The 24,788-nt window shown below is 41.6% G+C and overlaps 1 protein-coding gene across 10 annotated transcripts in view; it reads left to right on the forward strand.

The window, feature by feature from the left end:
• The first annotated feature begins 4,431 nt into the window (after positions 1–4,431).
• C3H6orf89 (chromosome 3 C6orf89 homolog) overlaps positions 4,432–24,788 on the forward strand; it is a 33,973-nt gene continuing 13,616 nt past the window's right edge. Inside the window, exons 1-7 of one of the 10 annotated variants that reach the window (XM_033095575.1) lie at positions 4,432–4,595; positions 9,795–9,885; positions 10,912–11,020; positions 14,086–14,333; positions 15,253–15,460; positions 15,908–16,121; positions 17,696–17,749. In XM_033095575.1, coding sequence (XP_032951466.1) covers positions 15,272–15,460; positions 15,908–16,121; positions 17,696–17,749 — 457 coding nt within the window. In that variant the 5' untranslated portion in view covers positions 4,432–4,595; positions 9,795–9,885; positions 10,912–11,020; positions 14,086–14,333; positions 15,253–15,271. The remainder of the gene's footprint in view (positions 4,596–9,794; positions 9,886–10,911; positions 11,021–14,085; positions 14,334–15,252; positions 15,461–15,907; positions 16,122–17,695; positions 17,750–24,788) is intronic. The other 9 variants (XM_033095596.1, XM_033095574.1, XM_033095587.1 and 6 more) reach the window with 9 other exon arrangements.

Consider the following 24,788-nt stretch of genomic DNA (forward strand, 5'->3'; position numbering starts at 1 on the left):
TACTTTCACATTGCTGAAATCAAACACAAACGGAGACCAGATTTGAAAATTCCCTGAGCAGACAAACCAGTTTAGTCATGCAAGCAAAACTTAATTTAGCTTATTGTAAGACAAGCAAAACTTAACTTGGGCCACTTCTCGTTAATGCCTCTGAAAATCATAAACAAAACTTAAACTGTTCCCCAAAATTGTTGCGAGGTAATCACTTTTAACCCGTTCTCTGTCACTAGGAAAACTCTAATTTTATAACCAAAAATTGACAAATAAACAGCCACTGCCTCCTCACTATGTAAGCTGCTTTATAATGATATACTTCTGAGCCTCATTCCATGTTCAGTTTGAGTGCTCTCAGAAAACTCTGTGTGTGTGTGTGTGCGCACAATAAACTTGCTGGTTACTATTTCAGTGACCCAGTGGTTTTACTTCCACTATTTCTGAACTTTTGACAACGCTTAATCTTCAAAACCTATGAGGTAGATATTGCTATTCCCTTTTTACTTTGAGGAAACTGAGATAGAGATTAATAACTTGCTCAAAGTTATTAATTGTCAAGTGGGAATAAGGTTATAGGTTGTCAATATCAAACTGGACAGTGAAGTCCTTGAGAGAGGAACTGGGCCTCCTTCATCTCTGTGCCCTCCTCGCAGAGTACTGAGCATAGGGTGTTCAGGTTTTGCTGAGTGAAAAATGGACATAAAACATTTTAAATTGATGAGTCCTATGCTAATGTAAGGTATAACTAATTTTACATTTACTGCAGTCCCGTGTTCATTTGCTCTTTGTGACTCTTGAGCTGGATGGAAAAGTCTTCATCATTGGTCCATCTTGGGAGGCTTAGGGCACAGTGAGGAAGTGTTGGGGTTCACAAGAATAAGACCGTGTCTTGCTGTCTCATTCCAAAATCCTTCCTGAAGAGGCTTGATATTTGTTGACCTTTTTGTCTCCAAGAGAACATTGGGTGTCAGTGACTTCAGGATGAAGTTGACAAAGAGGGCTTGTCTGAGTTTTAGATAATAGTTCACATTAAATTAGTCAGAATAGCTTGTATTTACTTCATTTATTCTGTATCTTCCTGTCTACAGTAGACTCTCTCCCTTTCTTTCTTCTTGGTCAGAATTAAAATTCTGTGCGGCTTTCCATTGTTGTCTAACTACTTGTGTCAGATTCTCTTTTTTCCAAGTAGATTGTTAAGAGCCCATCTTAGGGACCGCATCCTAGTTCAGTTCAGTTCAGTATTCACACAGGGCCTGTTCCCCACTGGAACCTGAACAGAGAGAGCCTCCAGTGGCTGAGTGGAGATAAGGCAACAAACCACAAACAAGCAATTCTGTTACACAAGGTGCTATTACCTGGTTACCTTGTCAAAAGTTTTCCTAAATCTCCACAGAGAGAAGCCAAACAATTTACTAAGGAAACGAGTAGATTTACCCATCATTTCCCTCCCTATCCTCGCTCCCAAACCAGTGCCTCCTCTTATGTTTCCAATCACTATTGTCCTAATCACCAGACATATCTTGGACTCCTCACACTCTCTCATCGACGTCCCCACGCACATTACGGGTTACCAAGCACTTTCGCAGTCACAATATCATCTCAGTCTCCCATTGGCAAGGTTTTAGAGTGGAGGGCTCTGAGTGACCATCTAGAGGAAGCAATCAGCTTCAGGGCCCACCAGGATTTATTGCAGGCTGGAACCCAAGCCTTTCCCCTGTCTTCCTCTCCTGAGCCTTTCTACTACTCATCTTTCTGATCTCTTTTACCTGGGAAATGTTTCTTAAGTGGATTCTCATTCTTCCATTCCTTTTACCTAGACCATAAAGTTGTTTTTCCCTTGAACTTTCCAAAGTTAATTTTCCTTCTTCCAATCTCGCCTTCATCCTCCACTGGGTGTATATGTCCTTAGTAGAGCTCTGATTATGTCACATCTGTGCTCGAAAATCTTCAATGGCTCCCCACTAACACAGATTAAAGTCCTAGCATTCAAGGCCTTCCTGGTCAAACTGATCTTTATGACAAACTGATCTTTAAAGATTGTTTTTCTTCTATAAGTAGCCTTAGCCTCAGCCAGATTGACATTCCAGCTTCCCAGAATGTGCTCGTCTTCCCTCCTTCTGAATCTTCTCACTGCTATACCTTGTGCCTGAAATGTGTCTATTATCAGACTCCAGTGTCTGAATCCTTACAGGCCACCTCCAAGGTCACTTTCTCGAGACGTAAATCTTTTCCTGGAGCACCTACCAGCCACTAGGCACTGAGGAAGATAGAGATGGGTCACATGCACTGTGCCTAGCCCCAAAGGAACACATTCTAGGAGAGAAGTCAAACACACAGCTATAGGAGAATGCAGTGATAGCAGTAATAAGGAAGCACACAGTGCTTTCTGAGCTCTGGTTGTTCCAGTGCTGGCTTTGGGTAGCCAGAGATTTCCCTGGGAGTGATGACCTGAGCTGAGACTTGGAAAATGTTGAAGTCTCTCTGTAGATACGGAGCATTATAAAGAGTTTGGGAAGTCAGAGATTATTTCTTGGGCTGTCCTGGAGCTGAGTGTGAAGGAATCATGAAGGTTCTTGGAACTTGATTCTGAGGGCAGTAGGGACCTGTGAAGTGACAGAATCAGATTTGTATATTGGAAGTGCCACTCAGGTTGTGGTACAGAGAGTGGCAGGAAGGGCCAAGAAAACATGGGCTTTCCAGGACATCTGAACTCCCTAGAGCACTTTTTTAAAAAAAATTTAAGTTGAAGTATAATATATATCCCGAAAAGTGGACAGATCCTAAGTGTGACAGTTCAACTAATTATTACAAAATAAACCCACTTGTATAACCACTATCAAATCAAGAAAAAAAAAATGTTTCCAACTGTACCAATTGGTATCTCTCCCCGCTCCTCAAAAGTTAACTACTTTCTGACTTCTAAATTCATAGATTAATTTTCCCTGTTTTTGAAATTTATATAAATGGAGTCATAAAATTTTTTTTTAATATCTGGCTTCTTTTGCTTAACATTGTTTGTGATATCAATCCATGTTATTATATATAGTGGCCATTATCTCATTTTTCAGTGCTGTGCACCCTGTTTCTCCAAAAATAAGACCTAGCTGGACCATCAGCTCCAATGTGTCTTTTGGAGCAAAAATTAATATAAGACCTGGTATTATATTATTTATATTATATTAAGTTTTGCTCCAAAAGACGCCTTTGAGCTGATGTCCGGCTAGATCTTATTTTCAGGGAAACATGGTAGTTTTGTGTTGCATGACTATACAATATATATTCTATTGTTAATGGGCATTTGGAATGTTTCCAGATTGTGGCTGTTACAAATAATGCTGCTACAAATATTCTTGCATCTATCTTCCTAAACTTGTACATGAATGTGTGGGGGTATATACCTAGAAGTAAAATTTCTGGGTCAGAAGTTATGTGTATGTTGTGTTTTAGTAGTTAACACCAGATTGTTTTCCAAAGTGGCTGTAGCAATTTACCAAAAATTTTTAACAGCAACTACCAGCAATGTATGAGTTGCTGTTGCTCCGCTTCCTCTCCAACATTGTGTTGCCAGTCTTTTCCAGTTAAGCAATTCTAGAACATGGATATCTCAATAGTCACTTCTCTAACAACTAATGATTAAGTTGAACACTTTTTCATAGGCATATTTGCCATTTAGATATCATCTTTTTGTGTTCAAATCTCCCTCCCATTTTTCTATTTGGCTCTTTTAAAAAATTTTTAGTTCTTTATGTATCCTGGACACAAGCTCTTTGTTGGTTTCTTTCCCTCTATGGCTTGTCTTTTCATTCTCTTAATCCTGTCTCAGAAAGTTAACCTTTCCATAAACCTGAGGATAAATGTTGTGGGGCATTTTATATCATAGGGTTGTTGAGGCGGTTTCACGAATACAAAGTGCTTGGTAACGTCTGGCAATAGAGAGGGTCTTGTGTAAATCTACTTTTTTGCTTGTCTTTCTTAGACAAGGAGCTCCCAGAGGTACCGTGTTTCCCCAAAAATAAAATCTAGCCCGACAATCAGCTCTAATGCGTCTTTTGGAGCAAAAATTAATATAAGACCCGGTCTTATTATAAGACCCAGTATCATATATCATATCATATATAATATTAATTTTTGCTCTAAAAGATGCATTAGAGCTGATTGTCCGGCTAGGCTTTATTTTCGGGGAAACACGGGAAGGGCCTGCCCTCCATTTACGCATCCCTCCCCCTCCCACCCCGTAATGCCTAACATGCTCCCTGGCATGTAGTAGGGGGTTCTATAAATGCTTGTTGAATGAATCAGTTCAGGCATGTAGTCTGTGTAGACTGAGCATAGAGGAACTCCGAACGCCAGGGGGAGCAAGAACCCTTGCTCTGCAGATATCGCGCGAGTTTCCGCTTGCGCTATGACAACGCGCGTTTCTGTTTTGGGCGGAAGAGTGGGGCGGGAAGAAGGAGCTACTTTAGGGAGTCCATCCTCGCCTGTAGCCTGGGAGTTGCTTCCGGGTTCCGCGCCCGGAAGCAGGAAGTTGTCGGCTTCTCTGCCTCGCCCGGCGGCTGTTGTCCCCGAGGCGGGAGGAGCCCAAGGGGGCGCGGGCCCCGCATGTGAGTGACTGGGGCCCGAGGCCGGGAGGGGGAGGCCGCTCCGTGACAGCGTCGCCCCCGCGACCCTCTGTGACATCCTCGCGCAGCCCCTCCTCTCTTACCGCCACTGCCACCCCTTGCCCCTACGCTGACCTGTTTTCTGACCCCTGGACTTTTGCAGAGTGACGGTATCTCTCCGCACCTTCCCCGGGGTCGACTCCCTTAAGAAATCGCCCTTTCTTTCCTTGGCTCTGCCGGGGAGAACAAAGCGAAGTGCACGCTGCTTGAACTTGTTTCGCAGGCGTCTTAGCAGTGTCCAAAGCATGAGCGGTGCTAGCGAAATCTGCCCTTTTGACAGATTTCTAATTTTTTGTATATTGAGAGTAGATTCCCAGCCCCCCTCCGGAGCGTATTTTTCCAGATGTTGAGGGATATGTATATTTTGTTAAGTGTGGACTTGGTATGTGATAAACATGGCATCTCGGATTTCAGAAAGGAATGTGACTTGGTTTATTGACCTGAGTAAATGAATTGTTTGTAGTCGCCTTTTAGTACAAGGAAATTCGCCTGCCTCGTGTACCATAGTATTTTAGGACCGATAATCCTACAAGCTACACTTTCTGGTCCAAGAGTCCACATAGCCTTGGTATCCGCTAATGTATTTCTTTTGTTACCACTTTATAATAGAGACTACTCCGAGATGCTTATTCTTCTGACTGTTTCTAATTGCTCATTTGCTTGTTTCCATGGTGGAATCGCCTATGGACATCTTCCCTTGTTAACTTTGAGGTGGAGTAATCAGTTTTCCTCTAAGGAACAACATGCTCGAACCTAATTCAACTTTGAAACTGAGGGCTAAAAAAAAAATTTTTTTCCTGCCACTTTCTAAGTTCTTTTAGCCGGGCAAATTAACAGGAAAAAAAATCAAGATTGTAATACATCCACACAGGGAATTCACATAAGCATGAAATTCCCAAAGACGATAAGGCAAAATTGGGTATGTATGTCATTTTGGACAAAGGAGAAGTGGGGTATGGGGTCTTAGACTTCAAAAGTGAGAAAGCCATGTGCAGGTAATTGAGGAAGAGCAGAACACATGTGGCAGGTAAATTTTTGCTAGGCAACCCAGAAAACAATGGGAGGTGGTTAGTTAACAGGCTCCAGCATGGAATTTTCCTGTCTAATGCTTAAGTAGCTATGTTAAGATTCCCTTCCTTGAATTAGGTTTTTTTTTTTTTTTTTTTTTTTTTTAAATCTGAATCTCTTAGGCAGGGAATGGGGGTAGGGTCAAAGGTGCTTTCTGAGTATTTTGTTAATTACCAGCTTAAAATCAGTATCCCAAAAAGCAGCTTTAGGTTGGCAAAACTTGGTCCCCTTCACCAGAGAGATTGCCTGTTTGTCTTGTTAGGCCCTTTCTACTTTGGACCAAAACAGATTTCAAGACCCAGTTTGAATCCTTATTTCTCCACAGTTACCTTGTAGCACCATAGAGAATGTTAAAGTGTAACATTCCTGACCCACTAACCTAAACCTTTATTAGGCTAAAGTATGTGTGTGCGTTTTTAATAGTAAGAATAAAAAATAAAATGAATAAACCATTAGTTAATTTGGGAACAGAATGATCACTTTAGGTCCTTTCTATAAATTTTTTCAACAGGCAGTGGTCAGGTTCCATGTCTCTGAGCTGAATTTCCATGTCTGCTGTTAGTTTCTTGTGTTGTTATTTTCTCTGCTTAGCTCTGCTTTCAAGAAACAATTTATTGTGAGAGGGAGACAAGGCCATAGATGTCATACAAAGTGATAGAGTTATGTTTAAGGTTCAAAGGGCAAAAATCAAGGTTGGAAAAAGTTCAGTCCTTGGACAAACCACTAGGGGGCTAGGTTTTTGTCGGCAAAGGAAATTATGTGTACAAAAGCAAGAAGATGTAAGACATGGCGGTGAAGAATGTGAGGAAGAATTGGGAAATGAGACTGAATAGGTAAGCAGTGACCAGATCAGAAACGGCCATGCTAAGGAATTTGGAATTTATCTTAAAACAATTGCTAAGTATTTAATCTGGGTATTGGAACAAATGTTTTATATACATCATTTTATTATATAATCCCTTAACAACATTGTTGGAAAAACACAATTATCCCCATTTTATAAATGAAAACTTTGGGCTTAGGTTAAATCCTGTCTCCTGGCCACACAGTAGATGGAGAATCTAGTATTTCATCCAGCTTTTCTCAACTCCTGTGTTCTGAACCGCCATGCTGACTTGTTCCCCGGCAGAGCATGGGAGTCAAGGAGCTTTAAATAGATGAGTAATGTGAACCATTTAGTGTTTCAGAAAAATAAATTGTGGGAAGGGTCAAGGATGGATCCGCAAAGAGGAGGAGGCCTGGAGGTATAGAGATTAAATATATCTTCGTGATGGTCTGTGGGAGAAATGTAGATTCACTGCCATTGATGTACAGCTGAAGAGGACGTGATGAATGTGAGAACTACTGGGGGTGCCAAAGAAATGTACACATTTTAAAGAGATGTAATCTATGTATTACTTTTTGAAGTTGAATTGAATTACGGTAGCAATGTGTAGTATGACGTTCGCTCAGAAGATGGCGTTAATCAAATGAATGCTAGCGTCATTCATTGTATTACAATTTTAATACAGTTTTTTTCCTTTCTTAAAAATGCGTATATATACATATTTTTTGGCACCCTCTGTATATAGCAGGTAGAATTGAGGATTTAGTGATTGGTTCATTGGAGATGAGGAAGGCGGAGCAGAGGTTTTAAATTTGGAGAGCTGGTGTTTCCATTAATTAAGAAAAGGAATATAGTAGGAGAAATCAGTTGCAGGGGGAAAATAATAAGTCAGTTATGGACACATCACATATAGAGAACTATAAAAAATTTGGGTCTTGAGTTCTGGAGAGAGCTCTAGACTGGGGAAGAGATTTGGGGCTCACTAATAGGTGGTCGTTAAAGCCACGGAGAAATGAGGTCAAGGAGAACTGAGATGAATAGCTGTTCAGGGGCATAGACTCGGGGGAGGAGAAGAGAATTACGCCCGGGTCTGAAGGTACTTGAGGGAGACCGCGTGTAGCCCTGGCCGCTTCTGCACAGAAATCCGGTGATTGATAACTGAAAAAAAAACAACCTTTGGACTTGGCATGTATTAGGTTGGTGCAGAAGTAATTGGTAAAAGGTTGAAAATAATTGCAAAAACCGCAATTACTTTTGACACCAACCTAATAGCCATTGGTGACCTCAGTGAAAGTAGTATTAGTGGCATGAGGGGGACAGAAATATGATTTCAACAGGTTAATAAATGAATGGAGACCTAAGAAATAAGATGAAGTGAAGCTTTTTTTTTTTTTGAGGAACTTGGCTCCAAAGGGGGAGAGAGTGCAAGCACTAGAAATCTAGAGAGGAAGGATTATTATTTTTTAAATAGTAGAAACTGGAAACAGTGAGGATAGGAGCAAGTAGAGATAATTTTTAAAATTAATTTTAAAAGAAAAAAAAAAGCCCGGCTCTGTTCTAGATTTAAGTAGACCAAAGAGACACAACAGCTAACTGTGATGTGTGACAGCTAATTGGTTGGGTCCTAGATTTCTAAAAAGCTATCTAGCCTCTTTTTGGACAGTTAGGGAAATTTGACTCTGGACTGGGTATTAGGTACTATTAGAGAATTATTAATTTAAATAGGTATGATAGTGATAGCTAATGTTACATATAATAAAGTCCTTATTCTTAGGAGATGCTGCTGAAACATTTAGAAGTGACTTCGTGCTGTGTCACATCTAACTCTCAAATGGTTCTGGTAAAAACAGACAGAAAGCAAATACGACCAGGTGTTAACAATTGGTGAATCTAAGTGAAGGATCTATAGATGTTCATTGTACTATTGCAGTTTTTCTGGAGGCTTATAATTTTTCAACATAAAAAGTTGGGAGAATAATGGAAGAGGCACACTTTCAGGGAGAGAAGAAAGTACCAGGCTCCTCAAATCTCACTGGGCAGAGATGTCCAGAAAACGTGCCGTTAGAGTCAAGTGATGATAAAAGTGCACAAAAGTAGAATTCTCTGAATTGTAAGTTTTAATCACTTATTGCAGTTTTAAATTGCTACTCTTTTAAATCATGTCTTAGTGTTTTATCAATTATTTTTCCTTTACGTTTATTAGTGGTTTTTATTACAACCCAAAGACCACATTTTTTGCCCATAGTAGAATGTATCTTCAATTAATGGGAATCATTGGACAAAATAGAACGCAATATATTCATAACACTAAAGGATGATGGATTCTCATACTATATAGGTAGCATAATACTAAAGAACTAGTAGGGGAAAAGAAAATTTAATATTTCTCTGGATATTGCTCCCACTGGTGAAGATTGGGACATATTTAGATGGGCTTTTGAACTTTCCTTCTGAACTGCAGTGTTTACCCTTTTGTGTTTTACCCAGATGAATCCTTATTGCACCTTAGAGTTGCCTAGCTGGCAAGCTGTTTAGTTTGAAAAGCTGAGACCCTCCAGGGTGATGCCACAACAGTTACAGGACATACTGATACCAATAGAGGAATTAATTCTGTGGTAAACAGGGCAAAGGAGAGACTTACATTTAGTCTGACCTCCTAACCTGTTTTCTGCTTTAAACATTTTCATTGATCAGTTCTGTCAGTCATTCTATCAGTTATGCCTCTGTCCTGTATTTTTCTACACTGAGACCCAGAAGGAATGGTAGAGAACGTTTCATCAGAGCTGTCAGTTTCTTCCTCCCATTCCTGAAGAACTTCAAAAGTGGACAGCCCGCTCCCTGGCTTACCTCCCCAGACCTCTGTTGAAAGCAGGATTTTTTAACCTCGGTACTTTTAACATTTAAGCAGTACAATTCTTTATTGGGGAGGGCTGTCCTGTGCATTATAGTATATTTAATCTTTACCCACTAGATAGATGCCAGTCGTACCCTCTCATCTTTGAGAATCCAAAATGTCTCCACATAGTACCAAATGTCCCCGGGGGATCAGAATCACGCCTGTAGTTGAGAACTCCTGTTCTAAAGCAGTGTCTCCTAATTGGGGGTGTGCCTGTAATCAGGGAAGAGGTCTGCCAATTTCTGCACCCGGGTCCCTCTCCCAGAGGTTCTGGCACTTCGGTAGGTCCAGGGTGGTGCATGATACCTTGACTTTTGTAACTGTGCCAGTAATCCTGCCTGTACCCTTGCAGGTATAAGCCTCTGTTAAGAGTCAAGCTCACTCTTCGGAACTTCTCTCTGTGACAAAGCTCATTCTGCCAGAGTTGGACCCTCTTTCTGGAGGTAAAGGGATTGCCATCAAGCCTCGGCTGATTTCACTCAGTCCCTTCACACTTGATGCTTAACCATGACTTTGTGTTTGATTTCTCTTTTTTTCAGGGATAAGATTTTATTTTCATACAAACCCTTCTGTCCAGGGCTGACTTTCAGTAGTTTGTAGGGAGGGAGCTGCTCTGCTAGTATGAAACCCTGACGTAAAGGGACAGATTCTTGTTGTTTCATTAACATCATATCCACTAGACGCCAGTAGTACCCCTCCAGTGTAACAAAAAATGTCTCTAGACTTTCGAAATGTCCCCTGGGGAGCAAAACTGCCCCCGGTTGAGAATCGCTGACCTGACTGAAGGCAAAAGGAGGGCTTTTTATCAAGACTCCCATGCTTTTAGAAACTTCACTAAATTATTAGTAAATTCCCTTCCAGTAACTTGGGAAATGTGTCAGAATCTCACAGAAAAAGGATGTACAGCTTGCAAAAATATATTCCGTATCTTAATATTGTATACTTGAATTACCAAAAAACTATTGTTTTTGCAATTTAAAGTGGAAGTTCAATGAGATTTTTATGTGTATCAAAAGTGGGCGGAGGTTTACAAAAGTCACAAAACAGTCCTCAAAAATGGTGATAGTTGGTCCTCCTTTTAGCCTTACTGCAGTGTCCGCTCCACAGTTCCCCTAAGGGCACGCCAGCATGATGTTTTTCCTGCCCGAAGGGTACCTACGTATGCCCCACCTCCAAATACCTGAAAATTCTTTATTGGAATTTTTTCTAGAATTCCCTCTGCGCTCCTTTCTAGTTCTCTAGCGAGTTTTAATGGATTTTGACTAGGTATTGTTGGATAATTTATTGTAGTCCAACTTCATACTTTTGCATATGGCTATCCAGTGCTTAATTGAACGCTATTCCTGCCTGCTTGCTTAGAATACGTATCTTTGTTAATTTAACAGGAAAAAGTTATCTCTAGAATCACTAGTTACAAAACCAAGATGTGAAAAATATTGTACTAAGTTTCTGCTTTATTATTTTTCCAGGATTCATTGTAGTTGATCTCTTTTCCAGTTCTCAGCAACTCAGTTGTGATAATCAAGGGACACGGTGTTGTGGTTTTGGAACTGCCCCTTCAGAACAGGAAAATACTTGGTAAGGGAGGCAGTACGCATGAAGGGTAAAAGCACCCACCTTGAAGTCACACTTGGGTTCGCATCCTGGCGAGTCATGGAAACTTTCTGAGCCTTAGTTTCAACATCTGTGAAATGGGATTAATCACACCTAACTTATAGAATCGCTATGACGATTTACTGAGAGAATGTTTCTAGATTGCTTAGCACACTGCCTGGCCTCGTAGGAGGGCCTAACTGGAAATGAAAATATAAGAATGCAGTTGGACATATGTCTTTATAGTTTCTAATGAATTGGATTTTTTCTACTTTCTGAAATGTTCATACATTCTTAAAATTTTAGAGCTAGAGGGGACTTTAAAAACCTTCTGATTCAATCCTCTTATTTTTTGGATAAGGAAATAGACCAAGTAACTTAACAGAATCATGACAGTGTAGTGTAATGAATGCCACAACAGGGGTAAATTCAAATTCTATAAATAAACATTTAAAAAACATCTTTATTGAGGTGTAATTTATATGCCATAAAATTCACCCTCTTAAAATGCTCAATTCAGTTTTTTTTAGTATTTCACAAAGTTGTGCAGCCATCGCCACAATCTAAGTTTAGAACATTGTTATCATTCTAGAAAGAAACCCTGTATCTATTAACAGTCACTTCCCATTCCTCCCCAACCCCTCCCCTAGACAACTGCTAATTAATTTTTGTCTATAGATTTACCTGTTTTTCATTTTTCATGAATTATGGTCATATAATTATGGTTTTCTGTGAGTGTCTTCTTTCACTTAGCATAATGTTTTCAGGATTCATCTATGTTGTAGCATGGATCAGTACTTCCTTCCTTTTTACTGTTCGATAATACTCCATTGTATGGATGTACCACATTTTATCCATCCATTCAGCTGTTCCTAGATGTTTGGGTTGCTTCCGTTTTGGGGCTATTGCAAATAATGCTGCTTGAACATTTGTGTGTGTAAGTTTTGTGTGAATGTATGTTTTAAATTCACTTGGGTTCATACTTAAAAGTGGAATTGCTGAGCTGTATGGTAACTGTTTAAATTTTTGAAGAACTGCCAAACTGTTTTCCACAGCAGTTGCTCGTTTTACACTGCTGTCAGTGTCCAGGGTTCCAAGTGGCAGCATCTTTGCCAACACTTGTTATTATCTGACTTTTTTAAGATAGCCATCCCAGTGGGTGAGAAGTGGTATCGCATTGTGGTTTTGATATTTATTTCCCTGCTGGCTTTTCATGCGTTAATTGACCATTTCTATATCTTCTTCGGAGAAATGTCTATTCAAATCCTTTGCTCATTCTCTAATTGGGTTATTTGTTTTTTTACTATTGAATTGTAACAATATTTTATGTATTCTGATAACCAGTCCCTTATCAGATGTATGATTTGCAAATATTGTCCCCCATTCTGTGGGTGGTTGTTTCATTTTCATGATAGTATCATTTGCAGAACACAAATTGTTCATTTTTGACATAGTCCAATTTATTTTTTCTTTTGCTGCTGGAGCTGTTGTTGCTATATCTAAGAAGCCATTAACTAATCCAGTGTGATGAAGATTTTCCTCTTCTAAGAGTTTTATAGTTTTAGCTCTTAAGTTTAGCCCTTTGATCCATTTTAAGTTAATTTTTGTGTAAGGTAAAAGGAAGAGTCCAACTTCATACTTTTGCATATGGCTATCCAGTTGTCTCAGCACCATTTGTTGAAAATACACATTTAAAAATAGAGTTTAGGGGCCGACAGGTGGCTCAGTTGGTTAGAGCACGAGCTCTGGGCCATGGGGCTGCCGGTTCGATTCCCACATGGGCCAGCGATCTGCACCCTCTGCAACTAAAATGAAGTCAGTGAGCTGCCACTCAGCTCCCGGGTGGCCAGATGGCTCAGTTGGTTGGAGTGCGGGCTCTCAACCACAAGGTTGCCAGTTTGACTCCCGCAAGGGATGGTGGGCTGCGTCCCCTGCAACTAAGATTGAAAATGACACCTTGAGCTGAGCTGCCGCTGAGCTCCCGGATGGCTTAGTTGGTTGGAGCGCGTCCTCTCAACTCAGGGGGTTGCACCCCCTGCAACTAACAGCGGCGACTGGACATGGAGCTGAACTTGTGCCCTCCACAACTAAGACTGAAAGGACAACAACTTGACTTCGAAAAAGCCCTGGAAGTATACACTGTTCCCCAATAAAGTCCTGTTTCCCTTCCCCAATTAAAAAAAAAAAAAAAGAGTTTAAACCATGCTTTTATCTAACCTTGAAATGAAGGTCTACATGGCCTTAGAAAAACATTTTGAGCAAGAACAGAGAGTTTGGGGAAAGGATGTATCCCTTTCAGTGTGTGGGGTTCATGTCTCCCTCCCAGTTCTTCAAAGTCTAGGTTACCTGCCTGATAATCCACCATTAGAAGTCTGAGTCTGCTTTAATTGATCTGGTCTGGGGCCCTGGTATGAGCATTTATGAAAAGCACTCTCGGTGATTCTAATGTGCAGGCATGCTCCAGAACTAGTGAATTAAAAGGTTTGTAGTCATAAAGAGACCACACAGGAGCTGTTAGGAGGCGCTGCCAGAAGAGGAGAGATGCTGAGGTGTGTGCTGGAGTGTGTGCTGGCTTGTGGCGTTTCAGGTCTTTTCTCCGCTGGAGCTACATGACTGCTGTCCTCTGCTGTACAGGTGGCGGCATCTCCTTACTGAAAACAGAGTCGTACCATGTCCGTGCTTTCTGAGGTTAGAAGCACTTCGGGGATGAAGTATGTGAAATAAGAGGACCATCTGCATTTAAAAAAAAAAAAAGCCCAATTAGAGGAGAGCGTAAATCCCAAGCACTTTTTTTCCTCCTATAGATGAAGAAAAGTATTAATGTTCTGTAACACAAGTACTTTTTCAAAAGAGCTATTCCATTTCGTTTTACAAATGATACAGAGAATTCTACGTACCATTTGACTCTCGATTCTAGAGGCACTGTGAAACCATTTGTCTTTCAAATAACTGAGAATAAATTGCATCTTGAAATTAGTTATAGATCTTGGTCTGTTGAGTCTATAAAAGAGAAGTGAAATACCCTTTATTGTCTAAAACTGTATTTGCAGAAAAGCATGAGGACTGCAGCCTGCTAGGTCTGAAGAGCTCCCACGCCATGGTTTTTGTGTTGCCTGAAATCCTTGCTCTGCCAGGAACAAAGCGAGTCAGCATGTTCCTCACAGCCAATCTTGCCTTCAGTGATCAGTTCTCCTCCTACAAGGTCTGATAAGGAGAAAATTTGGAGATGTTCTAAATTAAATAACAGCGGCTGGCTGGAGAGTGAAAGAGACAGTTAACCTGGCTGCTGGCCGGCCAGGTAACGAGACTGCTCACATTCCTTCCATTGCCTGTTGGAACTTTGGATTAGTTTCCAGGTGGCTGTTTTCCACAGATGATTTTAGCCAGGCATTGTCGAGCTCCAGGAGCCTCCAGTTGTCATTGCCCACGGCCCATCTGCAAGGAGCAAACGTCTCTTTCTAGACGACTCTGCCCCTAGCCCAGAGCTGGCTTCGCTCCACCTCCTCACACCCCCTTGCCTATAGCTCGTGTCAGTTTCTTTAAGACTGCCTCTTTCTTCCCGCTTTCCACTTGATGTATAAAACGCTTGCCAAACTCTGGCACAGTAGGCATGTTCTACTGGTCTTTTCTACCAGTAGACGTGCTGCTGGTGGTTTAGACTGCATGGCCCAAGACCGGTGGGAACTCTTTTTGGCCAGCATTTTGGCTCCATGAAACCTTACTTATAAAAAAACATTCATTCAGTGGTGGAAGTTAATTTTTTTTTTGTTTCACAGGTCTATCTGATATAACTAGAAAGAAAGGACTGATCAACAACACTCTCCATATTTTTTTATTTTAATAAATGACCGGTAGCAAATCTTTTGTGATTGGTTTCAGAAATCATTTTGGATGACACTGTGTTTCTGTGTCCCATGAGGGATTTATTGGGCTCTAGACCAGTGCTCCTCAGTGTTTGGGAACCAGTGCTGGTCTGTAAACTGTTTGTTACCAGCCTCCAATTAAGTCACACTTAAAAACTTGTGTAGCAACTTGACGTCTCCACATTTCCAGTGTGTTTTATTCAAGTGTGGGCAGTGGATTGGGAGAAACACAAAACTGGTTCTCCTCCACCGATGGTCAAGAAGCACTGTGCTCCATAAAGCAAATAGCTTTGAGGAGAAAGTACTTTAAAGAAACTGTGTTGTTTCTGTTTACATGTATTTTTTCTCTCTCAGGGATTTTGCCCTAGAAGACATGGATCTTGCTGCCAATGAGCTCAGCATTTATGACAAACTTTCGGAGACTGTTGATTTGGTGAGACAGACAGGCCATCAGTGTGGCATGTCCGAGAAGGCAATTGAAAAGTTTATCACACAGCTGCTGGAAAAGAATGAACCACTGAGGGGACCACCCCAGTATCCTCTCCTTATAGCTGTGTATAAGGTAAAAGTGTGTTCTGACTTGGAAAAACTTAGATGGAGGACGAAGACTTCAACTTTCTCTCCAAATCCTACTGTTGACTGATTCCACCATTGAACATTGGTGTTTCTGTGGATAAATTGGCCTTCGCTCTCGTTACCATGTGTTGCTGGGAAATTTGGCTTTTGTTAAATATGCTAGGTGACAGCTGTGTATTTATATTTAAACTGTATTTGTATGTATTTTTGAACGGCGGACATACTCCCTGGTCATATTATATAATAGAAGTTTGGTGAGACTCACAGTCTTCATAGTTCCCACTTGCTTTCAGAAGTGAATGTAAATGGCTTGTGTATGGAAATGGATCCGTTCCTAGAGCACAAATCGTAGAAGAGGCCTGTTATTTTCTTGGCATTAAAGTATTTTGTTGGCTGCGATGATTACTGATCCTTTTCCTGTCTTCCCCTATAGGTCCTCGCAACCCTGGGATTAATCTTGTTCACTGCCTACTTTGTGATTCAGCCCTTCAGCCCATTACCACATGAGCCCGTACTTTCTGGAGCCCACACCTGGCGCTCACTCGTCCATCACATCCGGCTGATGTCCTTGCCCATGACCAAGAAGTATATGCCGGAAACTAAGGGAGCTCCTCTGCATGGGGGTGATGAAGATAGATGCTTTCCAGGTAGAGTGCTGCATCTACTACTTCTGAGATACAGCTTTCTTGACAGTATATGATGGGGAAGGAAATAACATTTATTGACATCTAATGAGAGATACTTTTCCTATATTGTCCCATTTAATTCAACCCCCCACTAAAATTGTGGAATAGGTTTTATTATCCCCATTTTGCATATTGACACAGTAAGGCTCAGAGATGAAAAAACTTGCCTGAGAAACACATCTGGGGTAGCCAAATTCAGATCCCCTCATTCTAAAACACTCGTGGTAGGGATGAGCATTTCTGTTCATAGGAAGGATTGGAATGTATCTTCTCTACCCTTTTCTCACTTGTGATCCCTATCCATAATAGAGGTTTTCATAAATAGCTATTGATGTATTGAAAGCGTCTGAGTCCAGCTTGCTTTTAACCAGATCCTCTAATAGTCCTTAACCTGTTGGGTTAGGTTGTCTGGATGTATCCCGCTCTTGCAGTGTAGTCTTTTCTCTCTGTCTCACGGTGCACTTAGTCCTCCTAAGTGTACAATTTTGCTAATAAGTTACGACACATTTAAATTTGGTAACAGTGCATCAGCAGCAGCATAGGAAATCCTAGTCTGACAGATCCTTTGAGGAGTTCCCTTTGAGAATAGTGGAACATGTAGTAAGACTTGGAATTTACTTTTTGAGAAAGAATACAGGGATATTATTTTGGGATTTTACTTATTTTTTTGGTGGTGTTAATCTTATTTGCCCATATGAAGGAATATGTAAATTAATATCAGAAATGGATTACAAAATTTTTTGTGTAACCATGTTCTGAAACCTTTAGGACCCCGCCTAACTGTTTACGAAGTGTGTTTTCTTCTCAGTGTTGTTTTCAGCAAAAACTTACTAGTTGAAGCTAAGTTTTGTAATCATAATGCAATTCTTTAAGCCAAGACCTAATCAGTTGTAAAAACCATCATTTGGATTGGGTCTCCTTTGAAAGTTTTTGTGTTACATTTGAACTCATGCAAAAGTTTTCCAAAATTGTATCAAAAGCAGAAGGAGGGAACATCATAAACTCAACCTCGTGAGTTTTTGAAAAATTAGCTCATATATTTAGAGTTTTTGATTTCAAATATAACTTCCTTGTATTTATTGGGAAGGGTGTTTTTGAAATGTCATCAACAAAGCTCACAAAAACAAAACAAAAAAAATAAGTTTCCAGCTCCTATCAGGAAGGTCAAGAGCATCTGGAGGAAAGAGCCAGAGAAACTTGTCCGTCAGGGCAGCCTGTGCTGCTCCTGCAGATGCACCGCACCCATCTCCTTTCCTGCTTCCCCTCATCGCCTCCCTAGAGGCATCTTCTGCGCTGGGGCACATGAGGGGAAGTCAGCTGTTTTTTAGGACTACGTAGGTGGACATAGGTTGACGGCGGTTTTTTTCTCCCTGTCTTGTAAAGTAAATCTCCGTAGACTGTTGAGTTCAATAACAGTCAATGGACAGTGATTGCTTACTTTCTCAATCATAGAGTTTTAAAATTCAAGAAACGTTAACATCTTGTCAACAGGCCTGATTTTTTGGCCCACTCCAAATAAATATTTTGCCTTGCAGATGGAAATAAAATGAATCCTTGGAGCTCAGTTATAAAGGGAGAGCATTGGAAGGGTATGGTTTTAGCTTTTAAATATTGTTGATTCTATTCAAGTGCTGCTTTTACTTGTGGATATTGATACGTCGTATTTTTCAATGTGTGATGACACTGGGGAGCTGTAGATAAGTAAAGCTAACAGCATTTTACATAGCTAGCATTTAGAAAGAAACTTAATCCATCATGATGTAAGGAGTAAATAGAAATATATGGGGAGAATTAAGTACAAGAAGTGAGAACTGCTGGGCCTATAAGAGGGCTGAAAAAGTTTTAAAAATTAAGTTATTCTTAATGTCATAGCTTCACAAAACAACTGCCTTTCAGTTGGGATTACTTAGTAGTACCTTTAAAGTAAGTTTAGAGGGCGAATGATATGGCAGATTCAGCTCCCCAAAGGAAACCCTGGCATGTATTGTTTCCTCAAAGGCTGGCCTGTTAGTGTTCTCCGGAGCCCCCTGACACTCCCTGCAGTGGAGCCTTGGGATGGAAGGTAATGGGAACCAGGGGTGAGCTACCAGCGGCACTACCAGCAATGCTGGGAGGTCCGCTCCTGACCACTGCTAGTTTTCTTCCTGATTCTACCCAGGGAACAAAAGGCAAAAGAAGTGGGGTTCTTTTTGTAGGTTTCAGCCTTAGGCAGGAAACTCTGCCCCTAAATCCTCTTGAGGAGAATGAAGTGACTCTATTCAGTCATGTAAACCTCCCTCCCTGCAGCAGGAAATAGACGAGCTGACACTTGCTGAGTACTTACCAAATGCCAGGCCCTGTGCAAAGGGCTTTCCATCTATTGGCTCATTTAATCTTTACAACCTCCCTTGAGGTGGGTTCTGGTTTTATGCCTGTTTTACAGAGGAAGATACTGAGGAACAGTGACAGTAGGCCTCTTGCCCAAAGTCCCAAGGCTGGTAAGAAATGGAGCCAGGGTTTGAACCCAGGCAGCCCATCTTCAGAGTTTGAGCGCTGAACCTCTGATGTGAAGAGTCTATAGAGTTAAGCTGAATTTGGGAGTTCTACACTCTCCCTCTCCCAGGTCACCAGATGCTTTCTCTCTGTCAGCTCCCTAATCCCTGAAGAAACAAGCTTCTTTCCAGCTGGTGCTCTAAGTCCAAAGATAACAGTCCTCCAAGCTATTGGTTCTTTAGCATTTTCCTGAACGAGCCTTTTCCTAGGCCTTCAGTCAGCTCAGCTCACCCTCCCAGTCTGCACTGTTATAGGTAAAGTTTGAATTATTGTTGGACTTAATCCTTTCCCTTGGTAACCCCTAGTTTTCCCTTCACATTCCCATTCTTAGTTCTTCCCCCCACCACCCGCCTTGTAACCTTTATGGGCACTTTGACCCTGCTAGCAGCCATCACCGTGGCTTTCATCCTTCCATAGGACCATAGAGCCAAAAAGGAAGTTTTTAAAAAGGAACGGAACTAGTACATAACCCCATTTTATAAAGAGGACGTTGAGGCCAGGAGAGGAGAAGTAACTTGCATACGCAGCTACAAGTGGCAAACTAGCACTTCAACCTTGGTTTCTTACCTCTGGTCTGGCATTCTTTCCCTCACACCACACTCACTGCCTGTTGTCTCTGCCCTCAGCCGATCCAGATTCCAGCATGTGAGGCTCCCTTGTTTTGTTTACTTTGGACATTTATAATTTTTAATTATTATACCAAGGAGGCATGGGACAGTTCTCCCACACAATGAGAAGGTGCATCTCTGTATCTGTACTGCATAATTAAAACTTAATGTATCCATGAACTTGCAAGGGAAGGTTGAAATGGATCTAGCAACACTAGAGAGTTTGGGGAAGAGCAGATCATTCATAGACTTAAAACTAAGGACCTCATCAGACTCCGAGTCCAGGCCAGTGCCCAAAAATGAAATGCTTGGACCTCAGGCAGTAATTATGCTTATTTTCAAATGAATAAGGCATTCCGTGAGGTGACAAGAACAGCTCTGTCAAGCACTGACTGTTACCGGGCGCTGTGCCACGTATTTCCTCAGTCTTCACAATAGTCACCTAGAGCAGTTACTGTTTTTATGTTCTTTTCAAAGATAAGGAAACTGATGTACAAGGGGATTGACTAATTTACCTAAAGTCTCACCCTTAGGGACGTTTTGATACAAGGAGAACTCATAAAAATAGATGGCCTCTGTGGTTTGGAATGGTTCAAATGTGTTGCTTTCTGAAGGCAAGGCTATTGCCAAAATGATTTCTTTGGTTCCTGACCGTGTATGAAAATGGCTCTGGGCATACTGCCACTTATACAGGGGGCCTGGCCAAGGGCACCTTCACTATCAAAACTTCACCCCTGCCTCATGCCCAGGATGCTAGAAGAGGCGCTAAGAAAAATGAGCTGCTGGAGAGCAGCCTGACGAAATAGTGAGCACACGTGAAAGTCACAGAAACTTTGTCACGGGCTTTGCAGCCTTTTCTTGGATACATTTGTAATATAAGATACATTTGTAATATAAATACATTTGTAATACAAGAAATCATGAAATTATAGTTAGTTAATCTTTGTTTTGAAGCTTTTCTGAATTCAGACTGCTCATTTGACTTTTCTCCCTATGGACTTAACTCCTATTGTTAAGGCTTCTGAAAAGTCAAGGTTTGTTCATTTGTTTGTTCATTCATTCATTCACTCAGCGAATGTGTATTGCCAAGCACTATTCTCTCTCTCTCTTTTTTTTTCTTGACAGTCACTGTTCTCAGCAGAGCAGTGAACAAAGCAGGCAGTCCCCCAGCTCCTCTTCCTAGTCTTGGCTTTGTGCCTTTTGTGCCCTGTCCTTACCCAGAGGGAGCTTTATGTCCTAGAAAGAAATTTTTTTTTTTTGGCTTTTCACTTTTTGCCAGGTTAATAATCTGCATAAAAGGACTCTGCACTGAGAATCCCAGGGCATGTGTGGTTGTCCACAGCGAGTGTTTTCTTTATAAACAGCTCTCAGGCCCTAGGAAGCCTGACAGGCCTCGGCTACCACTTGTCTGCAAAATGTCCAACTTACAGAGAAGGCTGGGAGGTTACCGTTTCTGCCTTCCTTACCTTTACTGGCAGGGGAGGAAGAATCCCGCTGACCCTACGCCCAGACACTTTACTGCCAGGAGAGACTGTTTTTGACATTTCAAACAGTGAAATGATTCCATGTCATGGTGAGAATTTGGAATACAGGTCAAGAGTTTTATTTAACTCTTATATGTGGTATTTTACTTGTCTGTTACACTTTTTTCATATATGTAAAATAGCTAGTATAAGGAGGCTATCTGGAGTAACGACGCCTTGGAAATGGAAAGAAAGTTAGGAAGTTACTGTCCAACTTCCAGTGGCTTTTCTGTCTGATGCTGCAGGAAGAGTAAATAGAAACAGAGGAGGGCTGGCAAGAAATGAGGCAGAGCATGAAGGAAAGCCGTGGACTGGGACAATCTGCTCTGCGCTACTGGCCGTTTTCCAGGGTGGGACTCACTTGCTCTGTGATGTAGAGATCAGATAAAACCTTTTCAGGTAGACGGAGGCCAGGTTGGAGTCAGGGCACTTCTGGAGTTGTTGTTGGGGATTCTGTGGCAGGGGAGGAAGAGTCCCGCTGACCCTACGCCCAGACACTTCACTGCCTGGCCGCTCCGCAGCCCCTTCCACCAAATACAAGCACAGCCTTTGTGCCCCTTGGGGATCTCAAGGCTGCAGAGAAACCAGAAGTGGCTCTTCTTCGTGACATTTGGGCTCCCCTGATTCAGCTGGACGGCATGAGCTAGCCCATTCCCGTGATCCTTTGTCCTCATCTCTCCCACTCTTCCTCGGCTGACCAGCAGCCTGGCTGTCCTGCGTCTGCTCCTGGCAGGTGCCTCCCGAGGGGCCTGTCTTCTGAGGTGGCTGCACTGCATATTTCACAGTTGATAGTCTCGGCTTAAGTTTTCATAGTCTCCAAAGACATTTTTATTTGGAAAATACATAAAACACTTACATACAAAGACAACAAAGAGGTGTGAGATTTTGATTTTTTCAAATGTACATTTAGTGAAGTAAAATTTCTCACCTCTATATCCCTCTAACAACTCCACTCAAGCAACCACTGGTAATAGTTTGATATACATCCTTCCGAATTTTTCCTGGCTATACAGGTAGATATACTTAATAGATATAAATATAAAATACTTTTGGGTTCACACACAAAAAAAAGCCTTATGTACATATTTTTGGCTAGACACATTATATTAGTTTCTTTTGTTTCTAAGGCTACCGTGACAAAGTACCACAGGCTGGGTGGCTTAAAGCAACAGAAATTGATTCTCTCACAGTTCTGAAGGCTAGCGCCCCATATCACGGCATCAGCAGAGGCACACTCGCTCTTGAAGGCTCTAGAAAGAATCTTTCTTGCCTCTTCTAGCTTCTGGTGGTTGCCAGTCCTCCTTGGCATTCCGTAGCTGTGGCAGCGTAACTCCCGTCTCTGCCTCTGTCTTTACATGGTCGTCTTCCCTCGGTGTGTGTCTGTTTTCTTATAAAGCCACCATTTAAATTGGATTTAGGGCCCTCCCTTCTCGAGTATGACCTCATCTTCATGCATTCATTACACCTGCAAAGACCCTCTTTCCAAGTAGGGTCACATTCTGAGGTTCCAAAAGGACATGAATTTTGGGGGGACACTATTCAACCCACTACACACATCTTTTAGGATTTCATGTTCCGTTCTGGGAATATTCCCTAATTGAACAGTTTCTAGTTTTTTTGCTATTACAAAGAAAAATGCATGTGGGACATTCATACATACAACTCTATATACATAGACTATTATTTCTGTAAGATAGATACTTAGAAGTAGAATTACTGTGTCAAAGGACAGTTTAAATTTTAATAAATAAAAAAACTTGGTCTTCATAAACTTGCATATGTTGATCATCGACACTGGATGCTGTCATTGTTTTGCCAGTTAGAAAACTGCAGAATGGTATCTCATTTTAAGGTGCATTGCTTTTTTCGGCGGGGAAATACTGGGGAACAGTGTGTTTCTCCAGGGCCCATCAGCTCCAAGTCATTGTCCTTCAATCTAGTTGTGGAGGGCGCAGCTCAGCTCCAAGTCCAGTTGCCATTGTCAATTTTAGTTGCTGGGGGCACAGCTCACCATCCCATGTGGGAATTGAACTGGCAACCTTGTTGAGAGCTCACCCCTCCAGAAGCTCAGCTGCGGCAGGCATTTCGTTGTCTTCAATCTAGTTGTGAAGGGTGCAGCTCACTGGCCCATGTGGGAATCGAACTGGCAACCCTGTTGTTCAGGGCTCGCGCACTAACCAACTGAGCCATCCGGCTTCCCCAAATTGCATTTCTCTATTGGTGGTGTTAGATGTCTTTTCACATGTATTATAGGCCATTTGTATTTATTTTTCTGCTGATTCCTTGTTCATATTCTTTACCCATTTAAAATATTTTATCAAATAGGAATTTATTATATATTAGAGATATTAATTCTTCTCTTCTATGCAAATAATGGTTGAATCTGTCCATTTTTTTTCTTTGTGGCATCTTGGTTTGTGTCTTGCTTAAGAAGACTGTTTTGCTCCCAAACTGTAAAAACCATCTCATACTTTCCTGTAATTTTGTTTTATCCATTTATATCTTTAATTCATCTAGAATTTATTTCAGTGCACCGTGAAATATAGGGATTAAACTTTATTTCCTTCCAAATAGATAGCCCCTTGTCCCAATATTACTTACTGAGTCCATTCTTTCTTCAATGAATTAAGATTGAGCTTTAGATATTCTTGAGATTTCCAGGTAGAGATGCCTTGAAAAAAAGGTGGAGGGAGAAAACCCAGGGAAGGAAGATCAAAAAAGAAAAAGAAAGCAGGATAATTTAATAATAAGGTGGCACAATACTATAGATTTCTAAACATAAACATTAATTATATTCACCAGCCGTAGTCATTTAAAAACTGAAATGGAAAATGACATCTTTATGATACTTAGTCTTCCCATCCAGGATCATGGTATGATGTGTTTATTTATTCAGGTCTTAACTTTATGTCCTTCAGTAAAATGTTATAGTTTTACCATGTTAAATTTATTGCTAGTAGTTATGAAAAAAGGATAACCAGGTCGTCGTCTTCCCAGCCTCTCTCTTCTAGGACACCTTAGTCACAACCCAGAATAACCTTCCTGAAGCATCAGGGAACCCTCACACGAAGGTCTTAGGTGGTTCCTTGCTTTGCTCCCCGGAGAGTCGTAGTGCTTCCCGCCCTAGGAGTCCCCGTTGCAGCCTCCTGGGCAGCCACTGTTCTCTTATCCCCCGTCCTCCAACGCCACACAGCTTCTTCTGAGCCCTCCCCCACCACACCCTGCTGCCTTGGTGACTCCTATTGCCTCTCACTCTCAGGTTGTAAAATGAGAAGAGTGATGCCTCCTCAGAAATCACATGGTAAAAAGGAAGCCATGCAGCACGTGGAAATGACTAGCGCAGGGCCTGGTTCTTAGCGCCTTCACTCCCTTCCGCTTGCCTTCCCCTCCCTCACAGGCACTTTGGAAACTGCGATGCCATGTAATTATAACGTGGTGTTATGACTATGTATGCCTCATTGTATGTCCAGTACCCAGAGTTCTTGTATTTTGGCAAGAATACATCCCATTTGGCCTCAATAAGGAATATTTGAACATATTCCAGAAGAAAAATAGTGTAACTTTGCAGCCTCTTGAGTGCCACTGAAACAGGTGTCACGAAAGGGTTCTGGCTGCCCTGGAGGCTCCCAGTGAACGCGGTGGGAGAAGCCCCACGGAGGATCAGGGTGCAGCAGTAGTCCTCTGGTGGGTAATCTGCCCATGGGGGAGACGGGAGAAGGGTAGGTGGGTGGCCGCTGCCTCGAGGAAACACAGGTCTACCTGCCAGAGGTGGAAGGTGCTTGGAGGGTTCCCGGGAAATGTGCTGAGAACATGCAGTCCTTACCTGGGGGGATTTCCTGCACCCTAACACCTGCCACAAGAAACGGGGGAAGAGGACTTGCCGCAGACTGCAGAAAATGTTCTGTGGTTAAGAGGCAGTTTCCAAGTGTGTTTATTGGTTTAAAGACTTGACTTCAGCCACATTT

The sequence above is a fragment of the Rhinolophus ferrumequinum genome, chromosome 3 (assembly GCF_004115265.2).
Source record: "Rhinolophus ferrumequinum isolate MPI-CBG mRhiFer1 chromosome 3, mRhiFer1_v1.p, whole genome shotgun sequence".
In the NCBI taxonomy this organism is placed as follows: domain Eukaryota; kingdom Metazoa; phylum Chordata; class Mammalia; order Chiroptera; family Rhinolophidae; genus Rhinolophus; species Rhinolophus ferrumequinum.